Raw genomic sequence first — 22985 nt, forward strand, 5'->3', positions numbered from 1 at the left:
GTCTTAGAGGCTTTTGGCCTGCTTACCTTTGTTCCAGGTCTGGTTAGGCCTCCAGACCGAATTGGACTGAGCAAAAGTTCCCTCTTGTTTTGCATTAGAGGAAGTTGATGCCGCACTCGCCTTGAAGTTTAGTCTGACGAAAATTAGTCTGTTTGGCCCTTGATTTGGACCTATCCTGAGGAAGGGCATGACCTTTTCCTCCAGTGATATCAGCAATGATCTCCTTCAAACCAGGCCCGAATAGGGTCTGCCCCTTGAAGGGAATGTTAAGCAGCTTAGACTTTGAAGTGACGTCAGCTGACCATGATTTAAGCCATAGTGCCCTGCGCGCCTGGATAGCAAAACCAGAATTCTTAGCCGTTAGTTTAGTCAAATGAACAATGGCATCAGAAACAAAAGAATTGGCTAGCTTAAGTGCTCTAAGCTTGTCAAGTATAACATCCAATGGAGTCGCTACCTGTAAAGCCTTTTCCAGAGACTCAAACCAGAAAGCCGCAGCAGCAGTGACAGGCGCAATGCATGCAAGGGGCTGTAGGATAAAACCTTGTTGAATAAACATTTTTTTAAGGTAACCCTCTAACTTTTTATCCATTGGATCTGAGAAAGCACAACTGTCCTCGACAGGGATAGTAGTACGCTTAGCTAGGGTAGAAACTGCTCCCTCCACCTTAGGTACTGTCTGCCATAAGTCCCGTGTGGTGGCATCTATTCGAAATATTTTCTTAAAAATAGGAGGGGAAGAAAACGGCACACCTGGTCTATCCCATTCCTTAGTAATAATTTCTGTAAACCTTTTAGGTATTGGAAAAACATCAGTGCACACCGACACTGCATAGTATTTATCCAGTCTACACAATTTCTCTGGCACTGCAATTGTATCACAGTCATTCAGAGCAGCTAAAACCTCCCTGAGCAACCTGCAGAGGTGTTCAAACAAACTGCCACAGCTCTGCTGTGGCCCTACCTTCTCAAATAAACTACTTTGGAAAGCCTCTGAGCCCTTTAGAGATGTCCTATAGCATTCAGGGGACTCCTTGAGGAAGCTGGATGTCTCAGTCTAATTTTTACTGCGTAATAAAGCGACAAAATAGGCCCCTCCCACTCATGTTAAAACAGTGGAGAGTCTAAGGAAACTGTTTCTAGGCAAAATTAAGCCAGCCATGTGGAAAAAACTAAGCCCCAATAAAGTTTTATCACCAAAGCATATATAAAAACGCTTAAACATGCCAGCAAACGTTTTATATTGCAAATTTATAAGAGTATTACCTCTAAAAGTAAGCATGATACCAGTCGCTATTAAATCACTGTATTCAGGCTTACCTTACATAAATCTGGTATCAGCAGCATTTTCTAGCATTTACATCTCTAGAAAAAAAATTTAACTGCACATATCTCATAGCAGGATACCCTGCATGCCATTCCCCAGCTGAAGTTTACCTCTCTCTTCAGTTATGTGTGAGAACAGCAATGGATCTTAGTTACAACCTGCTAAGATCATAGAAATCACGGGCAGATTCTTCATCTTTTTCTGCCTGGGATAAAATAGTACAACTCCGGTACCATTTAAAAATAATAAACTTTTGATTGAAGAGAAAAAACTACTACTTTTCACCACTTCTCTCTTACTACCTCCATGCTTGTTGAGAGTTGCAAGAGAATGACTGGATATGGCAGTTAGGGGAGGAGCTATATAGACAGCTCTGCTGTGGGTGATCCTCTTGCAACTTCCTGTTGGGAATGAGAATATCCCACAAGTAATGGATGATCCGTGGACTGGATACACCTTACAAGAGAAAAAGCATACACGTTCTGCAAAACTGCTTTAAAATGCACCAAATTTTTCAATTTTTTTTATAGCAGACTCAATATGTGTAGTTAAGTTTGCCCTACAAGGAAATTTAACATTTAACCCTTTAATGTGCAAACCGGATTGAAATAAGGCCTAAATCCGGAAAAAAAACACCCCAGCACCTTGCCACAGCCCTGCTGTGGCGCCTACCTGCCCTCAGGTATGGTAAATATGGGGTTAAAGCTTCGATTTGGCCCAAAACATCCACAAGGGCCATCAGGAGTTGGAGCTTGCTGAGTGAAAACAGCTGCGCATCTGAGGTGCGAAAATAGGCCCCACCCATCTCATTCAATGTCTCTACAGCCTCAAAGAACCGCACCAGAGCGGTTTTAAACTAGCCATGTGGGTTCTGAGACCCAAAAATAAGCCAAGTGTACCCTCAAAGTTTGCCCACAAAACGTTAACAGCACTCCCAGTAAATAAAAACGTTTGCCCACAAACATTCAAAACTCAGTGTGAACCATTTTTTAAATTAGCCCCTTATGCAAGCTTAGTAATGCCTTTCTATAGCTCTTAGGATTACCGTTTACCCTTACCCTCATGGGGATACTGTGAGCCTTTCTGAAATACACAGTCTCTCCAGAAAAAATGACTGAACATACCTCACTGCTATAAAGCATGAAAACGTTCCTCACACTGAAGTTTCTTGTACCCCTCAGCCTCTGTGGGAACAGCATTGGATCTTAGTTACAAATGCTAAGATCATCATCCTCCAGGCAGAATTCTTCATCCATCTGCTGCCTGAGAGTAAATAGTACACACCGGTACCATTTAAAACAAAAAACTCTTGCTTGAAGAAATTAAAAACTAATATGTTATCACCTCTTTCACTTTACCCTTCCTAGTACTTAAGAGTAGGCAAAGAGAATGACTTGGGGGTGGCGCAAAGGGAGGAGCTATATAGACAGTTCTGCTGTGGTGCTCTTTGCCACTTCCTGTTAGCAGCAATATCCCACAAGTAAAGGATGAATCTGTGGACTCGTCGTACCCTATAGAAGAAAGACTCTGCACATTTTCTCAATGGAAGTAAATTGAAAGTGTTTAAAATTACTGCTCTATCTGAATAATAATAAAAGCTGAATTTTGTCTTTAACCTTCAAAAGGGACATGAAACCCAAAACTTTTCTCGCATGATTCAGATAGAAAATACAATTTTAAACAACTTTCTAATTTACTTCTATTATATAATTTGTTTCATTCTCTTGGTATCATTTGTTGAAGCAGCAAATGCACTAATGGTTTCTAACTGAACTCATGGGGGAGCCAATCACAATTGATATATATATATATATATATATATATATATTCAGCCACGAATCAACAGCTAGAACCTAGGTAGCTTGCCTAGATAAACCTTTCAGCAAAGGATAACAAGAGAAGGAAGCAAATTAAATAATAGACGTAAATTGTTAAGTTATTTAAAATTGTATTCTCTATCTGAATCATGAAAGAACATTTTCGGGGTTTCATGTCCCTTTAAGTTAATTTTATCTTGTACGGATACCATAGAACTATAAATCCCAAGCTTATCTGGGTACTTGGGATTTATAAAACCATATGTGAGGATAGACAATGTACTAGCGATTTTGTTCTCTCTCTCTCTGTATAGTGATATGATTCATCATAGGCAGTAATAAGTACTATAGCATACACGGTATTTATGACAGAGCAAGGTATCAGACTATTATAAGTATTATTTATGATAGGCTGATATGAGCATATACTATATAACTTGCACTACTGTATAATAAAAATGATTTATACTATTCTAGGATAAATCAAACAGCAGCATAGGGATATGCACAATATAACTAAGCCTGGCCGATTTGAAATTATTTGTATATAATGCAATTCTAACAGACCTAGAGTACATTTTATCACGGCAGGGCCTTTATTTATGTGAATTGACCTAAACCTTAAGAATACTCTCTGGGTACAGTCCTAGTTATACTGGGTAGTCTATGAATATCCATCTTGCACTTTTTAAGTGAATACAATTAGAAGAATACAAAAGCACTGATCTCCAGTTATTGTGTGTGGATTTAGTCCATGAGCAAGTGCTAAGAAGAACATACACATTTCACATTCTTTAGTCAGGTTTTTATTCACACCAGACTGCAAACAAACTGTATAACGTAACCCATGCTCTCTTGTTTTTAACAAATTCAAACAACAATCTTTTAAAATTCTGTTCTTAACCTTAAATGTGAACAAACAACTTATTTGTGACTCTGAGCAGTAAAAAGGGACAGCTTAACACAAAATGACCTGCTCTAATGTATTACACCATGTAATGGTTTCATTGCAAGCCCTAGATAACTGTGTTTAACGCCCAAGAAGGTGTTAAATGCATAGGTAAAGTCTCACTTAGAATTTACAAGCGTTGCAGCTCCTCAGCAGGACACAGCCAATAAGATTACTATATGTACCTGGCGATCACTGGAAGTGTCCTGCTTGGCAGACCTAATGCAGCAAGTTACCTGTGTGTTATGGGATTAAACTCTGCTAACTAGGGTCAGTAATGCAAATGCTACATGTGCTAATGAATTACAGCATCACATCTGCATCAGAATGCCCCTTTAAAGCACTAACCTAAGACTGTCAAATTATCTGCATTTGCCAACATACTTAAAGGAACATACCCCCCCCTTGCATTTGTGTAAAAACTGTGCTTTGTACCACACTCCATAGAGAAGTCAAAAAGCACAAACTGTAATCACATTGCTGCAAACTGCATGAACACTATTTGATTTGCAGCATCTGTAGGTTACAGAATGTATTTTTGGTCTCACTATGGCGTGAGTACAATTTACACAAAAAGTGTGTTTAACGGCCTTTTGATTAACCATGTGATAACGGTTTAAATAATATCGTCTAGAGCATCACAAACCACTAAATGTCCAAACGAACATAAAAGTGAAAACGTGTATTGTAATTAATTGTACAAATATCCTTTATCTCCAGTAGGGCTTTTTCCCTACAAGAGGCCTAAAAAAAATCATATAAATTAACCAAATTATGTTGAGGGAATATTTAAAAAAAAAAGAAGAAAAAAAAGTGTGAAACATAAATACAAAAACAACATTGTGATGTCAGGAAGGTAATATAAAAACCTAGTACTAAAAAGAAAAGCGAAATAAAGTTGGTTGGAATATCAGTGACTTTTTTTTTGGAAAGGAATCGCTGCGAATAAAGAACTAAGTTTTAAGTATGTGCATTTCTAGTCTTCGGTAAAGTTAATGTCATCTTCAGCAGAAACAGTGGAAACCTCGTCAGCATTCTCTGAAGTCGGGAGAAGACTGCCACATTGTGATGCGTTTCCTGTAGAACTGTTTTTCTCCAGAATGGATTTGAATGTGGCCAAAGTAGCGTTGATGCGAACTCCAGTGGGATCAAAATGTGTCCGGCTCACTTGGTAACCTGCTTCTGATATATACTGCAAAAGCTTGTTCAGTCTGTCAATTAACACAAAAAACACAATGAATTTTGGTGATCAACTCTGATAAAGGAGAAATTATGTCTAAAGTCAGGGCTAATTCAATAAAACGAAAAGAAGTTGGTGCATGAAAAAGTAAATTTATGCTTACCTGATAAATTTCTTTCTTTTCGGATACAGGGAGTCCACGTCATTCAATTACTAGTGGGATTATCACTCCTGGCCAGCAGGAGGAGGCAAAGAGCACCACAGCAAAGCTGTTAAGTGTCACTCCCCTACCCATAATCCCCAGTCATTTGACAGAAGGGAAATGGAATAAAACAAAGGTGTAGAGGTGCCTGAGGTTTAGTAAAAAAATAACGGTCTTAATAAAGGGGTGGGGTAGTGGACTCTCCATATCTGGAAAGAAAGAAATTTATCAGGTAAGCATAAGTTTTGTTTTCTTTCCTAAGTAATGGAGAGTCCACAAAGTCATTAAATTACTAGTTGGAACCAATACCCAAGCTAGAGGACACGGAATGAATAGGGAGGGAGAACAAGACAGGCGGAGCGGACCTAAACAGAAGGCATCAGCGCTTGAAGAACCTTTCTCCCAAAAGAGGCCTCGGCTGAAGCAAAAGTATCAAATTTGTAAAATTTTTAAAAAGTATGCAGAGAGGACCAAGTTGCAGCCTTGCAAATCTGTTCCACAGAAGCTTCATTTTTGAAAGCCCAAGAAGAGGAGACAGCCCTAGTGGAATGAGCTGTAATTCTTTCAGGACGCTGCTGTCCAGCAGTCTCAAAAGCAAAATGATTTATACTTCTCAACCAGAGGGAAAGAGTAGTAGTAGTAGCCTTTTGACCCTTACGTTTTCCTGAGAAACAAACAGGGCAGAAGACTGGTGAAAATCCTTAGTCGCCTGTAGGTAGAATTTTAGAGCATGCACAACATCCAAGTTGTGCAACAGACATTCTTTATGATTCCTGATTAATATTTATATCCCAAACCACTTTATTAAGAAACCCCAATTTAGTACGAAGAACCGCCCTATCCACATGAAAGATAAGGTAAAGTGAATCACACTGCAAAGCCGAGAGTTCCGAAACTCTCTGAGCAGAAGAGATAGCAATAAGAAACAAAACATTCCAAGATAGCAACCCTTTCTCTAGACCTTCCTGGAGAAAAGACAAAATTCTAGGAATCCTGACCCTACTCCAAGAGTAACCCTTAGATTCACACCAATAAAGGTATTTATGATAAATTTTATGCCATACCTTATGGTAAATTTTTCGAGTAACAGGCTTGCGAGCCTGGATCATGGTCTCAATGACCGACTCTTAGACAGAACTAAGCGTTCAATCTCCAAGCTGTCAGCTTCAAAGAAATGAGATTTGGATGGAGGAATTGGCCCTGAGTTAGAAGGTCCTCCTCAGAGCCAACCTCCAAGGTGGCCAAGATGACATCTTCACTAGGTCTGCATACCAGATTTTGCGAGGCCACGCAGGAGCTATTACCGATGCTCTCTCCTGTTTTATACAAAAAATAACTTGTGGAAGGAGCGCAAATGGAGGAAACAGGTATGCTAGCCCGAAATCCCAAGGAACCGCCAGAGCATCTATCAGAGCAGCCTGTGGATCTCTTGACCTTGAACTGTATCTTGGAAGCTTGGCGTTCTGCCAAGATGCCATCAGAGCCAACTCTGGCACCTCCATTTGAGGGTTAACCTGGAGAACACCTCCGAATGAAAAGCCCACTACCTGGTATGAAATGTCTGTCTGCTTAGGAAATCAGCTTCACAGTTGTCCACTCCAGGAATATGGATGGCAGAAAGACAACAATTGTGAGCTTCCGCCCACTGAATAATCTGTGCCACCTCCTTCAAGGCTAAGGAACTCCGAGTTCCTCCCTGGTGGTTGATGTAAGCCACTGAGGAGATGTTATCCGACTGAAACCTGATAAACCGGGCTAAGGACAATTGAGGCCAAGCCATCAGAGCATTGTAAATCGCTCTCAATTCCAAGATGTTTATGGGAAGAGCAGACTCCTCTCGAGTCCATAGTCCCTACGCCTTTAACGAGTCCCAGACTGCTTCCCAGCCTAGCAAGCTGGCGTCCGTGGTCACAATCACCCAGGAAGGTCTCCGGAAGCATGTGCCCTGAGACAGATTGGTCCTAAGAAAGCCACCACGGGAGAGACTCTTGTCGAATGGTCTCCGTTCCATTGTCTGAGCATGCATAATTGCAGAGCTCTTAAATGGAATCGAGCAAATGGAATGATGTCCATGGTAGCGACCATCAGACCAATTACCTCCATACATTGAGCCACTGATAACCAAACAGACTGTAGAAAGAGGCAAGAGGAAAGAATTCTGGATTTTCTGACCTCTGTCAGAAAAATTTTCATAGATAGGGAAGGGAATCTATTATGGTCCCTAAAAAAACCACCCTAATAGATGGAACAAGGGAACTCTTTTCCAGATTCACTTTCCAGCCATGGGAACGTAGAAAAGACAACAAGATCTCTGTATGAGAGTTTTTGCTTGTTGAAAAGATGGCACCTGAATAGCGCCACTGCAATTCCCCAAGAACTGATCACTGCCAAGACAGCCCCCAGAACCTTTGAAAAATTCTGGGAGCTGTGGCAAGGCCAAATGGAAGAGCCATAAACTGAAAGTGTTTGCCTAAAAAGGCGAATCTCAGGAATTTGTGATGATCCCTGTGGATGTGAACATGAAGATACGCGTCCTTCAGGTCTATGGTCGTCATGAACTGACCCTCTTGGACCAAAGGAAGAATGGAATGAATGGTTTCCATTTTGAAGGACAGTACCCTGAGAAACTTGTAGAGGCACTTTAGGTCTAAAATCGGTCGAAAAGTTCCCTCTTTTTTTTTTGCTACCACAAACAGATTTGAATAGAATCATAGACCCTGTTCCCTTACTTGAACTGGAACAATCACTCTCAGGGAGGAAAGGTCCTGAACGTAGTTCAAGAATGCCTCTCTTTTTTACCTGGTCTGCAGATAATCTTGAGAGGTGGAATCTGCCCCTGGGAGGGAAAGTTTTGAATTCTACTTTGTAACCCTGAGATACTATGTCCACAGCCCAAGGATCTGGGACATCTTGTCTCCACGCGTAACAAAACAAGGAAAGCCTGCCTTCATGCTGACAGACTCAGCTGTGGGTTTCTTTGATTGCTTCCCCTTATTCTAAGACCGATTGGGCTTCAAAGAAGATTTGGACTGCTCCTGCTTGGAAGAGGAAGACTTTTGAAGTTACGAAAGGAACGAAAATTACCTTGACGTCCTTTGAGTCTGTTCTTCTTGTCTTGCGGTAGAAAACAACCTTTTCCACCTGTAATATCAGAAATTATTTCTGCCAGACCAGGTCCAAACAAGGTCTTACCCTTGTAAGGAAGCTCCAGAAGCTTGGACTTAGAGGTAACATCAGCCGACCAAGACTCTAACCACAGAGCTCTGCAGGCTAGGGCAGTGAATCCAGACATCTTGGCTCCCAGTCTAAGACCTTGCATGTTAGCATCAGAAATAAAGGAATTAGCTAGTTTGAGAGCCTTAATCCTATCTTTGCTATGTTGTGAGAAAGGTTTTTGGTGCGCAAATCTTCCCCTGCATATACACTACTCTGTTCCCAAAATGTACAGGGTAGAAAGGATATAATGATAGAAAAATGTGTAAATGCGCATAAACAGCAACGGGGTGGTTACAAGTATATATACTTGTAACCAACCTGTTGCTGTTTATGCGCATTTACACATTTTTCTATCACTTAATCCTATCTTGTATCTCCTCCAACGGAGTCTCTACTAGAATTGATTCAGACAAGGCGTCGCACCAATAAAATGCAGCACTTGCTACTGTGGCAATACAAACTGCAGGTTGCCATTGAAGACCTTGATGAACATACATCTTCTTTAAATAAGCTTCCAGCTTTTTGTCCACGGGATCCTTTAAGGAGCAGCTATCCTCTATAGGGATTGTAGTTCTCTTAGCCAGAGTAGAAATAGTTTCTTCCACTTTAGGCACCGTGCGCCAAGAATCTTTAATGGAGTCAGCAACAGGAAACATCTTTTTAAATATGGGAGATGGAGAGAAAGGAATCCATGGCTTCTCCCATTCCTGTGAAATAATCTCCGTCACACGGTCTGGGACAGGAAAAACTTCCACAGAGGAAGGAACATCATAGTATTTATTAAGTTTACTAAACTTCTTAGGGTTGACAACAAAAGAAGTATCAGAGTCGTTCAAAATAGCTAATACCTCCTTTAACAGTACACAATGGTGTTCAAGCTTAAATCTGAAGTTTACTTCTACAGTATCAGATGAAAGAATAATGCTGTCCAAATCTGAGATTTCACCCTCAGAGGCTTACTATCTGAATGTCTAATTTGCCTCTTGCGTTTTCCCAGCATAGGAAAAGCAGACAACGCCGCAGATACCGCAGAAGATACCTGTGCAGCAAAATCTGCATTCAAATAAACTCCTCCAAGAGGCTGAGAGGAACTGCAGGGCACTATATGTGACGCCATAGAGGCTTGGGATGTTTGAGGAGAAAGCTGTGGCATTGCCTGAACAGCATCATCCTGAGAGACATTGGGCTCAGCGGGAAACAATTTATCTTTATATTGAAGTGTTCTAGCTAAGCATGCAGCACAGACAATTTGTGACTCTAGGAATAACAAGCATTTGTCAAAAGACCGAGTCTACCATGTCCATAATACTAAATAAAAAAATCCCTAAATTGTAGAAATGTTTTAAATACACTGCTATATAGACAAAAGCACTTACCTCCAGTCTAGCTGACCGTCAGGAAGACAGCTCACAAGGCGTGAAAGGACACATACTCCTTACAGAGACCTGAAGAAAAAGAAAGAACAGAGTAACCAACTCTAGCTTTCTGTACCATGGGCAGAAATGTGTTGGGAAACAAAGCAAGGACCTACCTCACAACTTCCTAACTGCGTAAAAGCCACCATTACTCTCTACTGAAGAGATTGACGTGGACTCAGCTTAACCAAAATCCTTGCTTGCAGGGAAAAGTACCCGAAAAAGGAATTAATTTCTTCAGACACCAAACTTCAAATCCTCCATTGACAGAGGCAAAGAGAATGACTGGGGATTATGGGTGGGTGAGTGACACTTAACAGCTTTGCTGTGGTGCTCTTTGCCTCCTGCTGGCCAGGAGTGTTATTCCCACTAGTAATTGAATGACGTTGTGGACTCTCCATATCTTAGGAAAGAAATAATATCTATTTACAGACAATAAGCTCATTGCAGTTATAAGAATTGAAGGAACTTAAACATGATTTTAAAATGCGCAATAACATATAGATGGCCTTGCAAAAATGGCTCTGAGAAAGGGTCACATGCTTTCAGAACTTTCTGTGTGCAGCCCTCAAGCATATCCAGGTAAGCCCCACATATGCACATATTACAAGTACAAAAAGACATCACTGGGCATTTCATATTCACCTTTAAAGTGCCATAAAACAGGTTGAGATCTGTGCATATCCTAAAAGGGCTAATTAAGTAAAAAATAGTTTGCATAAAAAACAGAATTTATGCTTACCTGATAAATTACTTTCTCTTACAGGTGTATTCAGTCCACGGATTCATCCTTACTTGTGGGATATTCTCAATCCCTACAGGAAGTGGCAAAGAGAGCACACAGCAAAGCTGTCCATATAGCTCCCCTCAGGCTCCGCCCCCAGTCATTCGACCGACGGTTAGGAGAAAAAGGAGAACCATAGGGTGCAGTGGTGACTGTAGTTATTGTAAATTAAATTTGAACCTGACTTAAATATCAGGGCGGGCCGTGGACTGAATACACCTGTAAGAGAAAGTAATTTATCAGGTAAGCATAAATTCTGTTTTCTCTTACTTGGTGTATTCAGTCCACGGATTCATCCTTACTTGTGGGATACCAATACCAAAGCAATAGGACACGGATGAAGGGAGGGAACAAGTCAGGTAACCTAAACGGAAGGCACCACTGCTTGCAAAACCTTTCTCCCAAAAATAGCCTCCGAAGAAGCAAAAGTATCGAATTTATAAAATTTGGCGAATGTATGCAGTGAAGACCAAGTCGCTGCCTTACAAATCTGTTCAACAGAAGCCTCATTCTTGAAAGCCCATGTGGAAGCCACAGCTCTGGTAGAATGAGCTGTAATTCGTTCAGGAGGCTGCTTACCAGCAGTCTCATAAGCCAATCGGATGATGCTTTTCAGCCAGAATGAAAGAGAGGTAGCAGTCGCTTTCTGACCTCTCCTCTTACCAGAATACACAACAAACAAGGATGATGTTTGTCTGAAATCTTTAGTTGCTTTTAAATAGAACTTTAAAGCATGAACCACATCAAGATTGTGCAACAGTCGTTCCGTCTTAGAAACTGGATTAGGGCACAGAGAAGGAACAATGATTTCCTGGTTAATATTCTTATTAGAAACCACCTTTGGAAGGAAATCAGGTTTAGTACGCAAAACAACCTTATCTGCATGGAACACCAGATAGGGTGAATCACACTGTAAAACAGACAATTCTGAAACTCTTCGAGCAGAAGAAATAGCTACTAAAAACAAAACTTTCCAAGATAATAACTTGATATGTATGGAATGCAAAGGTTCAAACGGAACCCCTTGAAGAACTGAAAGAACTAAATTTAGACTCCATGGAGGAGCCACAGGTCTGTAGACAGGCTTGATTCTAACTAGGGCCTGTGCAAACGCCTGAACGTCTGGTACAGCTGCCAGACGCTTGTGTAACAGAATAGACAGAGCAGATATCTGTCCCTTTAAGGAACTATCTGACAGACCTTTCTCCAAACCTTCTTGGAGAAAAGACAATATCCTTGGAATCCTAACCTTACTCCACGAGTAACCCTTGGATTCACACCAACAAAGATATTTCCGCCATATCTTATGGTAAATTTTCCTGGTGACAGGCTTTCTGGCCTGTATCAGAGTATCTATAACTGAATCAGAGAAACCCCGCTTAGCTAGGATTAAGCGTTCAATCTCCAAGCAGTCAGTTGCAGAGAAACTAGATTTGGATGCTTGAAAGGACCTTGGATTAGAAGATCCTGCCTCAATGGCAGTTTCCATGGTGGGACCGATGACATGTCCACTAGGTCTGCATACCAAGTCCTGCGTGGCCACGCAGGCGCTATCAGAATTACCGAAGCCTTCTCCTGTTTGATTCTGGCTATTAGCCGAGGGAGAAGAGGAAACGGTGGAAAGACATAAGCTAGACTGAATGACCAAGGCGCTATTAATGCATCTATCAATGCCGCCTTGGGATCCCTGGATCTGGATCCGTAAAGGGGAAGTTTGGTGTTCTGACGGGACGCCATCAGATCCAACTCTGGAATGCCCCAAAGCTGGGTCAGCTGAGCAAAAACCTCCGGGTGGAGTTCCCACTCCCCCGGATGGAAAGTCTGACGACTTAGAAAATCCGCCTCCCAGTTGTCTACCCCTGGGATGTGAATTGCAGATAGATGGCAGGAGTGATCCTCCGCCCATTTGATAATCTTGGATACTTCCTTCATCGCTAGGGAACTCTTTGTTCCTCCCTGATGATTGATGAACGCCACAGTCGTGATGTTGTCCGACTGAAATCTGATGAATTTGGCCTCTGCTAGTTGAGGCCACGCCTGGAGCGTATTGAATATCACTCTCAGCTCCAAAATGTTTATCGGGAGAAGAGATTCTTCCCGAGACCATAGTCCCTGAGCCTTCAGGGAGTTCCAGACCGCACCCCAGCCTACCAGACTGGCATCGGTCGTGACAATGATCCACTCCTGCGGAAACTCATTCCCTGAGACAGGTGATCTTGAGACAACCACCAGAGAAGAGAGTCTCTGGTTTTTTGATCCATTTGAATTTGAGGAGACAAATCTGCGTAATCTCTATTCCACTGTTTGAGCATGCACAGCTGCAGTGGTCTGAGATGGATTCGGGCGAAAGGGACGTCCATTGCCGCAACCATTAAACCAATTACTTCCATGCACTGAGCCACGGAAGGCTGAGGAATGGAATGAAGAACTCGGCAAGTATTCAGCAGTTTTGACTTCCTGACCTCTGTCAGAAAGATTTTTCTATTAGTGTTCCCAGAAAGGGAACCCTTGTGAGCGGGGACAGAGAACTCTTTTCTACATTCACCTTCCACCCGTGAGACCTTAGAAAGGCCAGAACGATGTCCGTATGAGCCTTGGCTCTGTGAAAGGACGACGCCTGTATTAATATGTCGTCTAGGTAAGGTGCTACTGCAATGCCCCGCGGTCTTAGAACCGCTAGAAGGGACCCTAGCACCTTTGTGAAAATTCTGGTCGCGGTGGCCAACCCGAAAGGAAGGGCCACGAACTGGTAATGTTTGTCCAGAAAGGCGAACCTTAGGAACTGATGGTGATCTTTGTGGATAGGAATATGTAGGTACGCATCCTTTAGATCCACGGTAGTCATATATTGACCTTCCTGGATCATCGGCAAGATTGTCCGAATGGTTTCCATCTTGAAAGACGGAACTCTGAGGAATTTGTTTAGAATTTTTAGATCCAGGATTGGCCTGAAAGTTCCTTCCTTTTTGGGAACTACGAACAGGTTTGAGTAAAAGCCCAGTCCTTGTTCTGCAATTGGAACTGGGTGTATCACTCCCATTTTTAGTAGATCTTCTACACAGCGTAAGAACGCCTGTTTCTTTGTTTGGTCTGAAGACAAACGAGAACTGTGGAACCTTCCCCTTGGGGGAGAATCCTTGAATTCTAGAAGGTACCCCTGAGCAACTATTTCTAATGCCCAGGGATCCGGAACGTCTCTTGCCCAAGCCTGAGCAAAGAGAGAAAGTCTGCCCCCTACCAGATCCGATCCCGGATCGGGGGCTACCCCTTCATGCTGTCTTGGTAGCAGGAGCAGGCTTCTTGGCCTGTTTACCCTTATTCCAGCCCTGCAAGGGTTTCCAGGTTGCTTTGGGCTGGGAAGCGTTATCTTGCTTTGCGACAGCAGAGGTTGCAGCAGGTCCGCCCCTGAAGTTGCGAAAGGAGCGAAAATTAGCCTTGTTTTTGGCCTTAAACGGCCTATCTTGTGGAAGGGCATGGCCCTTGCCCCCAGTGATATCTGAAATAATTTCTTTCAGCTCTGGGCCGAATAGGGTTTTCCCCTTGAAGGGAATATTTAACAGTTTTGTTTTGGACGACACATCCGCCGACCACGATTTGAGCCAAAGCGCTCTTCGCGCCATGATGGCAAAACCTGAGTTTTTCACCGCTAGTTTAGCTAATTGGAGAGCGGCATCAGTGATAAAAGAATTAGCCAGCTTTAGAGCATGAATTCTATCCATGACCTCATCGTATGAAGTCTCCCTCTGGAGCGACTCCTCCAGGGCCTCGAACCAAAAAGCCGCTGCAGTAGTTAACGGAATAATGCAGGCAATTGGTTGAAGCAGAAAACCTTGCTGAACAAAACTTTTCTTCAGCAATCCTTCCAATTTTTTATCCATAGGATCTTTGAAAGCACAACTGTCCTCTATTGGTATAGTTGTACGCTTAGCCAGTGTTGAAACAGCCCCCTCTACCTTAGGGACCGTCTGCCACGCGTCCTGCCTAGGGTCGTTTATGGGGAACATTTTCTTAAAGATAGGTGGGGGAACAAAGGGTACACCTGGTCTCTCCCACTCCTTATTCACAATACCCCGCCACCCTCTTTGGGATCGGAAATGCCTCAGTGTATACAAGGACCTCTAAAAATCTGTCCATTTTACACAATTTTTCAGGGACCTCCATGGGGTCGCAATCATCCAGCGTAGCTAAAACCTCCTTAAGCAGGACGCGGAGGTGTTCCAGCTTACATTTAAACGGTAAGGAATCTGACTCTGCTTGCTGAGAAACTTTTCCTGTGTCACAAATTTCTCCCTCAGACAGACCTTCCCTCACTGCTACCTCTGAGTTTTGTGAGGGTACTACAGATAAATTATCCAAAGCTTCAGATTGCTCATCCTCTGTATTTAAAACTGAGCTATCGCGCTTTCTTGGAAAAACTGGCAGTTTGGATAAAAATGCTGCAAGGGAATTATCCATTACTGCTGCTAATTGTTGTAAAGTAATGGGGGCCAATGCGCTAGAGGTACTAGGCATCGCTTGCGCGGGCGTAACTGGTGTAGACACGTGGGGGGAGGAAGAAGGACTATCCTCATAACCCTCCGTTAAGGAATCATCTTGGGCAGCATATTTAATTGTCACTGGATGATCTTTAAAATGCTTAGATGTTTTTGCACACTTTAAACATAAATGCAATGGGGGTACTGACATGGCTTTTGAACATAAAGAACAAGGTCTATCTGAAGGCTCAGACATGTTTGACAGACTCAGACAACACTAAAATATTGAAAAAAAAAACACTTTTTGAAAAAACTTTATTGTCTCTTTAAATAATAAAAGGCACACACTTTTTTACCAAATCATCAAAAAACATCCGATCTTAATGAAATTTTCACCACATGATCCTAATGCTTTAAAATGATTGCACACATATTTTCAAATCAATTAACCCCTTAATGCCCAAACCGAAGCAAAATGAAGTAAACACCCGGTTTAACCCACTACAGTACGATGCCACAGTCTTTGCTGTGGCTTTACCTTCCTTTAGGGTTATTTGCAGGTGTAAATTAAGCCTCCCTGAAGTCCTCCTGTACTCTTAAGGCTCTGCACATGAAGCTGCATGGAGCGGTGTTGCAAATCAACTGCGCAATTGAGGCGCGAAAATGAGGCCCCCTCCTTCATTACTCCAGAGTTATGGGGCCTTTCTGAGTCAGATTAGCTGTCTTACAAAATGCCAGACGTAAAAAAAAAAGTCCCCAAGAAGTGTTTCCAACGTCTAAAACGCTTAATAAATATAAGATTACCTTAATAAAGTAATTGATTTAGCCCATCACAGTGTCTGTCAGTATTAAAGCCCTTAACTGAAGCCATCATTCTATACAGTGTCTCAGAAAATGGCTTACCTTCCCTCATGGGATTTCTGTCAGTCTTCTAGCACTACCAAGTCTTGTTAGAAAAAATGACTGAACATACCTTAAAGCAGTATAAGCCTGCAAACTGTTCCCCCCAACTGAAGTTCTCCGGTACTCAACAGTCCTGTGTGGGAACAGCAATGGATTTTAGTTACAACATGCTAAAATCTTTTTCCTCTCAGCAGAAATCTTCATCACTTTCTGCTTCAGAGTAAATAGTACAAACCGGCACTATTTAAAAATAACAAACTCTTGATTGAAGAAATAAAAACTACAAATCTTACACCACAAACTCTTTACCCTCCCGTGGAGATGCTACTTGTTAGAGCGGCAAAGAGAATGACTGGGGGGCGGAGCCTGAGGGGAGCTATATGGACAGCTTTGCTGTGTGCTCTCTTTGCCACTTCCTGTAGGGATTGAGAATATCCCACAAGTAAGGATGAATCCGTGGACTGAATACACCAAGTAAGAGAAACATTGTTTAAAAATTCCTGGCAAGTAAAATAATTTTCAAAAATAAGCAAAATTAGTTACATAGCTATGCTGTCTGGAGAAGTTTGATCCACCTCTCCCTTATCAGTGTTTAGCATGAGAAACACAGGCATTGTATTTTAACTGAGTTCTTAACAGCTTATTAGCTTCTAGGCATGCTGCAGCGGATAATCACTGTGCACTTCTGCATTCTACCAAAGTAAAGGTGGATATATATGCAGCCATAGAAGGAATTGTGTGGCGGGAGTTAGAGCTGTACAATTCAGAAACTTAAAATATAGGGTTTATGGCGAGGCACTGCAGTATAAATTTGCAGGTAAAGTAATTAAAGTACATATTATATTTTGCCTCTATCCCAACTTGTTTTATGTCCCTTTAACTTGCTAAAATGGTGTTATAATATTCCATTATACATCTGTACTATTTTACTTCACCAGTGTGAGCTTTACAGGTGTGCAAACAAAAATGCTAAACAGTCACCTTTACAAAACCAAATTAAAAATTCACTGGTATATTTCCTGTTTAAAGGAATATAAATCTCTTTATTTACGTACGGATAATATATATCAGCTACAGAACATTAAATTGCAAAATGTCTTCAAACATTAAAGCGACATAATAGTCCCAATTAAACTCTCATGGATCAGACAGAGAATGCAGTTATCAAATATACTTTGTTCTTTTGGTATCCTTTGTTGTAAAGCATACCTAGGTTGGCTCAGGAGCAGCAATAAACTACTGGGAGCTAGCTGCTAATTGGTGGTTTACACACACATGCCTCTTGTCGTTGGCTCATCAGATGTGCTCAGCTAGGTAACAGTCGTGCATCACTTCTCTAGAGATGACCTAAAAAGCTCTCTGGGCTGGTGAGATTCTATAAGAGTGATCGCCAGTCCTATTTCCCAGGTGGAATACGCCAAGGGGCGTATACTGCATTTTAATATGGGAAGGAGATTTATTCAAAATGAATAATTGAACCATTCACACAAAAATACAAAAGAAAAAAACTTGTATTGTTAAGGTGCCTTTAAAAAACGTAACAAAACTGTTCACCAAAAATTGTATTTTAATAAAAACTTTAAATTTGTATGTAAATTATAAGGAAATAAATTGTATTAAATATACACAGAGTAAATCATAATTAAAGTGCGTGCACGGAATGTGCAAAAAACACACATAAATTTGTACTTATAAGTACAAAATACAAAGTGTAATTGCTGTGGGTTCTCTTAAATCCCAGTGTAATTCTAAAAATGTTTACACCCTACAGATCTTACAGTTTTTTCTCACATATTAACCCCTTAAGGACAAGGCCATTTTTCAATTTCTTTCCCTGAAGGACCAGGGCTATTTTACATTTCTGTTTGTGTTTAGCTGTAATTTTCCTCTTACTCATTTACTGTACCCACACACATTATATACCGTTTTTCTCGCCATTAAATGGACTTTCTAGAGATACAAATATTTTCATCATATCTTATCATTTACTATAAAAAAAAAAAATGATAAAATATGAGTAAAGCATGGAAAAAAACACATTTTTTCTAACTTTGACCCCCCCAAAATCTGATACACATCTACAACCACCAAAAAACACCCATGCTAAATAGTTTCTAAATTTTATCCTGAGTTTAGAAATACCCAATGTTTACATGTTCTTTGCTCTTTTTTAAAGTTATAGGGCAATAAATACAAATAGCACTTTGCTATTTCCAAACCACTTTTTTTTTCTCAAAATTAGCGATAGTTACATTGGAACACTGATATCTGTCAGGAATCCCTGAATATCCTGAGACATGTATATATTTTTTTTTAGAAGACAACCCAAAGTATTGATCTAGCCCCATTTTGGTATATTTCATGCCACCATTTCACCGCCAAATGCGATCAAATAAAAAAATATTGTTCACTTTTTCACAAACTTTAGGTTTCTCACTGAAATTATTTACAAACAACTTGTGCAATTATGGCATAAATGGTTGTAAATGCTTCTCTGGGATCCCCTTTGTTCAGAAATAGCAGACATGTATGCATTTTGGTAATTATAAGGCCGCTAAATGCCGCTGCGCACCACACATGTATTATGCCCAGCAGTGCAGGGGTTAATTAGGTAGCTTGTAGGGAGCTTGCAGGGTTAATTTTAGCTTTAGCGTAGAGATCAGCCTCCCACCTGACACATCACACCGCCTGATCCCTCCCAAACCGCTCTCTTCCCTCCCCCATCCCACAATTGTCCCTGCCATCTTAAGTACTGGAAGAAAGTCTGCCAGTACTAAAATAAAAGGTATATTTAATTTTTTTTAAAAACATTTTTATAGCATATTTACATATGCTGCTGTGTAGGATCCCCCCCTTAGCTCCCAATCTCCCTGATCTCCCCCCCACCCATGGCTCTCTAACCCTCCCCCTCTACCTTACTGGGAGCCATCTTGGGTACTGGCAGCTGTCTGCCAGTACTCAGTTTAGAATAAAATACATTTTTTTTTATTTTTTCCTGTAGTGTAGCTCCCCCCCATAGACCAACCTCCACCCCCTCCCAGATATCTTAGAATTATAATTTTGTGTTGTTTCCCCCCCCCCCCCCTTTCTCCCACTTATTGATCCACATTTTTCTGTAGTGTAGCGGTGCCCGCCCGTGCGACAATCCCGCCCCCCTCACTCTTCAATCATCCATCGATCGCTTCCAGCCACTTTAAACCCCAACGTCATACAGGGTATGTCGCTGGTCTTTAAAGACCAGTTTGTGCAAGACATACCCTGTACGACGCATGTCGTTAAGGGGTTAAAAGATCGTGAGCTTTTATCAAAATAATCAAAAAATTACTCTGAAAAGAAAACCTATGCATACGAAAAAAACAGCACATTGAAGGTACAGTGCACTGAAAACAGCGTCATTTTATATGTATTAGGAGTAATATTAAAGTTTAAACATTTTTGGGGGGTCCCCTTCTGTATCTCATCCCCCATTGCAAACTTTTACCTAACAGAGAGCCGTCATTATTTATATCGGAGACTTCTTGCCACTCGCAGGGACAGCACTTTTTCTGTACAATTCCATGAGAGCTGCGTCTGTGTCTGCGTAGAAATCCACATCTGAACTGGGGAATTTTATAGAATCGACCCCTATGTATTTAACCCCATTTTCAGGTCCTATAAATAGTACAGCCTGTAGTATTAGTACTACAATTGGAAGTTGTGTAAAGAGAACTTATGTTTTTAGTAGCCTAGCTCTGCTCACTGCACCTAACCACATACATTACAGACATAAAAGATTTACATTAGGGGCAGCCACTTCAAGTCATCAAGGGAAGCAAACATGCCAGGATTAGCAGCCTAGATCAAAGAATAGGAGCTCAGATCTTTCCCTTTAAATTACCAGTAAGTGATCAGCCAGCAACAGACAATGGGGCATATTTATCAAGGTCTGGCGGACCTGATCTGACACTGCGGATCAGGTCCGACAGACATTGCTGAATGCGGAGAGCAATACGCTCGTCATATTCAGCATTGCACCAGCAGCTCACAAGAGCTGCTGGTGCAACGCCGCCCCCTGCAGACTCGCGGCCAATGGGCTGCCAGCAGGGGGGTGTCAATCAACCCGATCGTACTCGATCGGGTTGATTTCCGGCGATGTGTGTCCGCCTGCCCAGAGCAGGCGGACAGGTTATGGAGCAGTGGTCTTTGTAACCGCTGCTTTATAACTGCAGGCTCGCCAGAAACACGGGGCATCAAGCTCCATTCGGAGCTTGATACATATGCCCCAATGCCTCAATATCTTGCTGTTTGGCAAATCATCACCCGATAGCAGCATCTTTTAGCTCAATTGGGCTTTTCACAGAGGAGAACTGTCCTAGAGTCTTAACCCAACATAAAAGAACTGTCCAACCCTGAAACAGACTATTTTCCTCTGAGCAAGGAGCAGGGCAACCACAATCGTCTGTGGTTGCTGCGTTCCTTGTTCAGAGAGGAATTGCCCGGTATTTCGGCGCTGGACTGACCGTAATAGGCGGGATAAGACTGATACACTACAGGAATGTTCTACTCTGTGAAAAGCATTACTGGGCTAAAAGAAGCTGCACCCAGGGGGTAAATCGCCATAGAACAGGCCAACAATGGTATTGAGCCAGTTGTTCGTTCCTGTGAGTGCGCTTCTCTCTGTGTGTAAAAAGGGGCAACCAGACGTGGACTCCTTGCTCAGTGTGCTTAGAGGAATATGGCTACACCTGATGAGGCCCAATGAAGGCCGAAAAGATCGTCTGGGTTTGCTGTGTTCCTTGTTCAGAGAGGAATTGCCTGATATTTTGGCGCTGGACTGACCGTAATAGGCGGGATCAGACTGATATAATACTATGAGAAAAGCATTACTGAGCTAAAAAGCTGCACATAGGTGATAAATCGCCATAGAACAGGCTAACACATTATTGAGCTGAATGTTTGTTCTTGTGAGTATTATTTCTGAACATAACGTCTGAGAGAATTTTATTTAAAAATACATACTTTGGTATATTCATCCCACGGATGCTGTGTCTGTGAATGCTGTAATAAAAGGGTGGGTGTTCCTCGTTTTTTGGTCGTTTCGGGGTGTTACGTTGTGTATCCTGACGTTTTCTTTTCCCTGCAATACACAATTCATACATTAGAATTGAAAAAACAAAACCATTTACACTGTAAAAATGTTTGCATAAAAAATAAAGCTGTAATCGCTGTATAAAGATTTTCCACATTTTGCCAAAAAGGAGTGCAGCATACTTATTTTTGATATTGCCTTGTACATTTTTGCATAAAGTCAGTTCAGTTTTGATGTGGAGAAAAATACAAATACAAATATTCTTTAAAAACAAAAACCCCACAACAATTGCGGCCTTTTATATGTTACAATGATTAAGAACAGAATGCAGAAGCAATACTTATATTAATTTGGATGCACACAGGCCGCCCTCTGGGGTCTGTCATGCAATTTGTACATTCTGCAGTAGGTTTAGCCCCAATAGACCATTGTACAGTGTTACAGACTGCACAAGATCAACCAATCAAAATGTTGCAAAGTCTCAGCCAATGGGAACATCAGGTGACAAATTATGCCATTTTTTTCACTCACAAAATCATAAGAATTGATTAAATGCACTGGAAATGTACATCTTTTTTAAATACATATAAAAAATAAAAACATTTTTAAATAAAACTATTTTACATATTATAATGATCTTTTTCAACACACCTTTTTTACATTTACTGTACTGATTTGCTTCATATCTATAAACAGATTTAATATTTAGCTGGCTATTGACTCGCTGATATAACTAACAGAATCTAGATTCATAGGTGCTCCTGAAGTTGACGAGGAATCATGTCTGAAACTCATTAAAGGAATAGTTTAGTCAAAATTAAACTTTCATGATTCAGATAGAGCAGCAATTTTAAGCAACTTTCTAATTGACTCCTATTATCAATTTGACTTCGTTCTTTTGGTATCTTTATTTGAAAAAGCAAAAATGTTAGCTTAGGAGGAGCCGGCCCATTTTGGGTTCAGCACCTGGGTAGCGCTTGCTGATTGGTGGCTACATTTAGACACTAATCAGCAAGCGCTACCCATGTGCTGAATCAAAAATGGTCCGGCTCCTAACTTAACATTTTTGCTTTTCAAATAAAGATACCAAGAGAATGAAGAAAAAACGATACTAGGAGTAAATTAGAAAGTTGCTTAAAATTGCTGCTCTATATGAATCATGAGTTTAATTTTGACCAGACTATACCTTTAACCCTTGCTTCACTTATTTCTTATAAATGCCTGCCATTAACGTCTATAGTTGTGAGTTAGCTTTCTATATTCCTTCCATAAAAGTGACACACTGCACGATCATATCCCTTTGTCCCTGTTTACAGAGTTAACACCTGAAGAAGGATCATGGCTCTGAAACGCATAATGTAAAGTGAAGTCTGGCCTGATTGGCTGTGGTTGCTAACCGGATTCTTCAATTACGGAGTGCGAGTATGCAATACTATTCAGTGATTTAGTGTCATAGCTAAACAACGTGAAGGCTCTTAAGGAAATGTATAAACTACTTCCTATCTATTAACGATTTTATTGAATTGATTTAAACACATATGGCTTTTGAGTGTGTTTGTGTAAATCTCATCTTTTTAACTGACTGTTTTATATTTGGCAAGTAACTACTATAATAAATATTTAATATAAACACTATCACAAGCGCTATA

General features: G+C 41.2%; 1 protein-coding gene across 1 annotated transcript in view; it reads right to left on the minus strand.

Moving 5' to 3' along the window:
* Window positions 1–3934: 3934 nt before the first annotated feature.
* The window catches only part of TRMT1L (tRNA methyltransferase 1 like), a 57279-nt gene continuing 38228 nt past the window's right edge, over window positions 3935–22985 (minus strand). Inside the window, exons 16-17 of the mRNA XM_053693852.1 lie at window positions 21267–21384; window positions 3935–5304 (exon numbers count right to left, since the gene is read on the minus strand). Of these exons, the coding sequence (XP_053549827.1) occupies window positions 5070–5304; window positions 21267–21384 (353 nt within the window). The 3' untranslated portion in view covers window positions 3935–5069. The remainder of the gene's footprint in view (window positions 5305–21266; window positions 21385–22985) is intronic.

The sequence above is a fragment of the Bombina bombina genome, chromosome 10 (assembly GCF_027579735.1).
Source record: "Bombina bombina isolate aBomBom1 chromosome 10, aBomBom1.pri, whole genome shotgun sequence".
In the NCBI taxonomy this organism is placed as follows: Eukaryota; Metazoa; Chordata; class Amphibia; order Anura; family Bombinatoridae; genus Bombina; species Bombina bombina.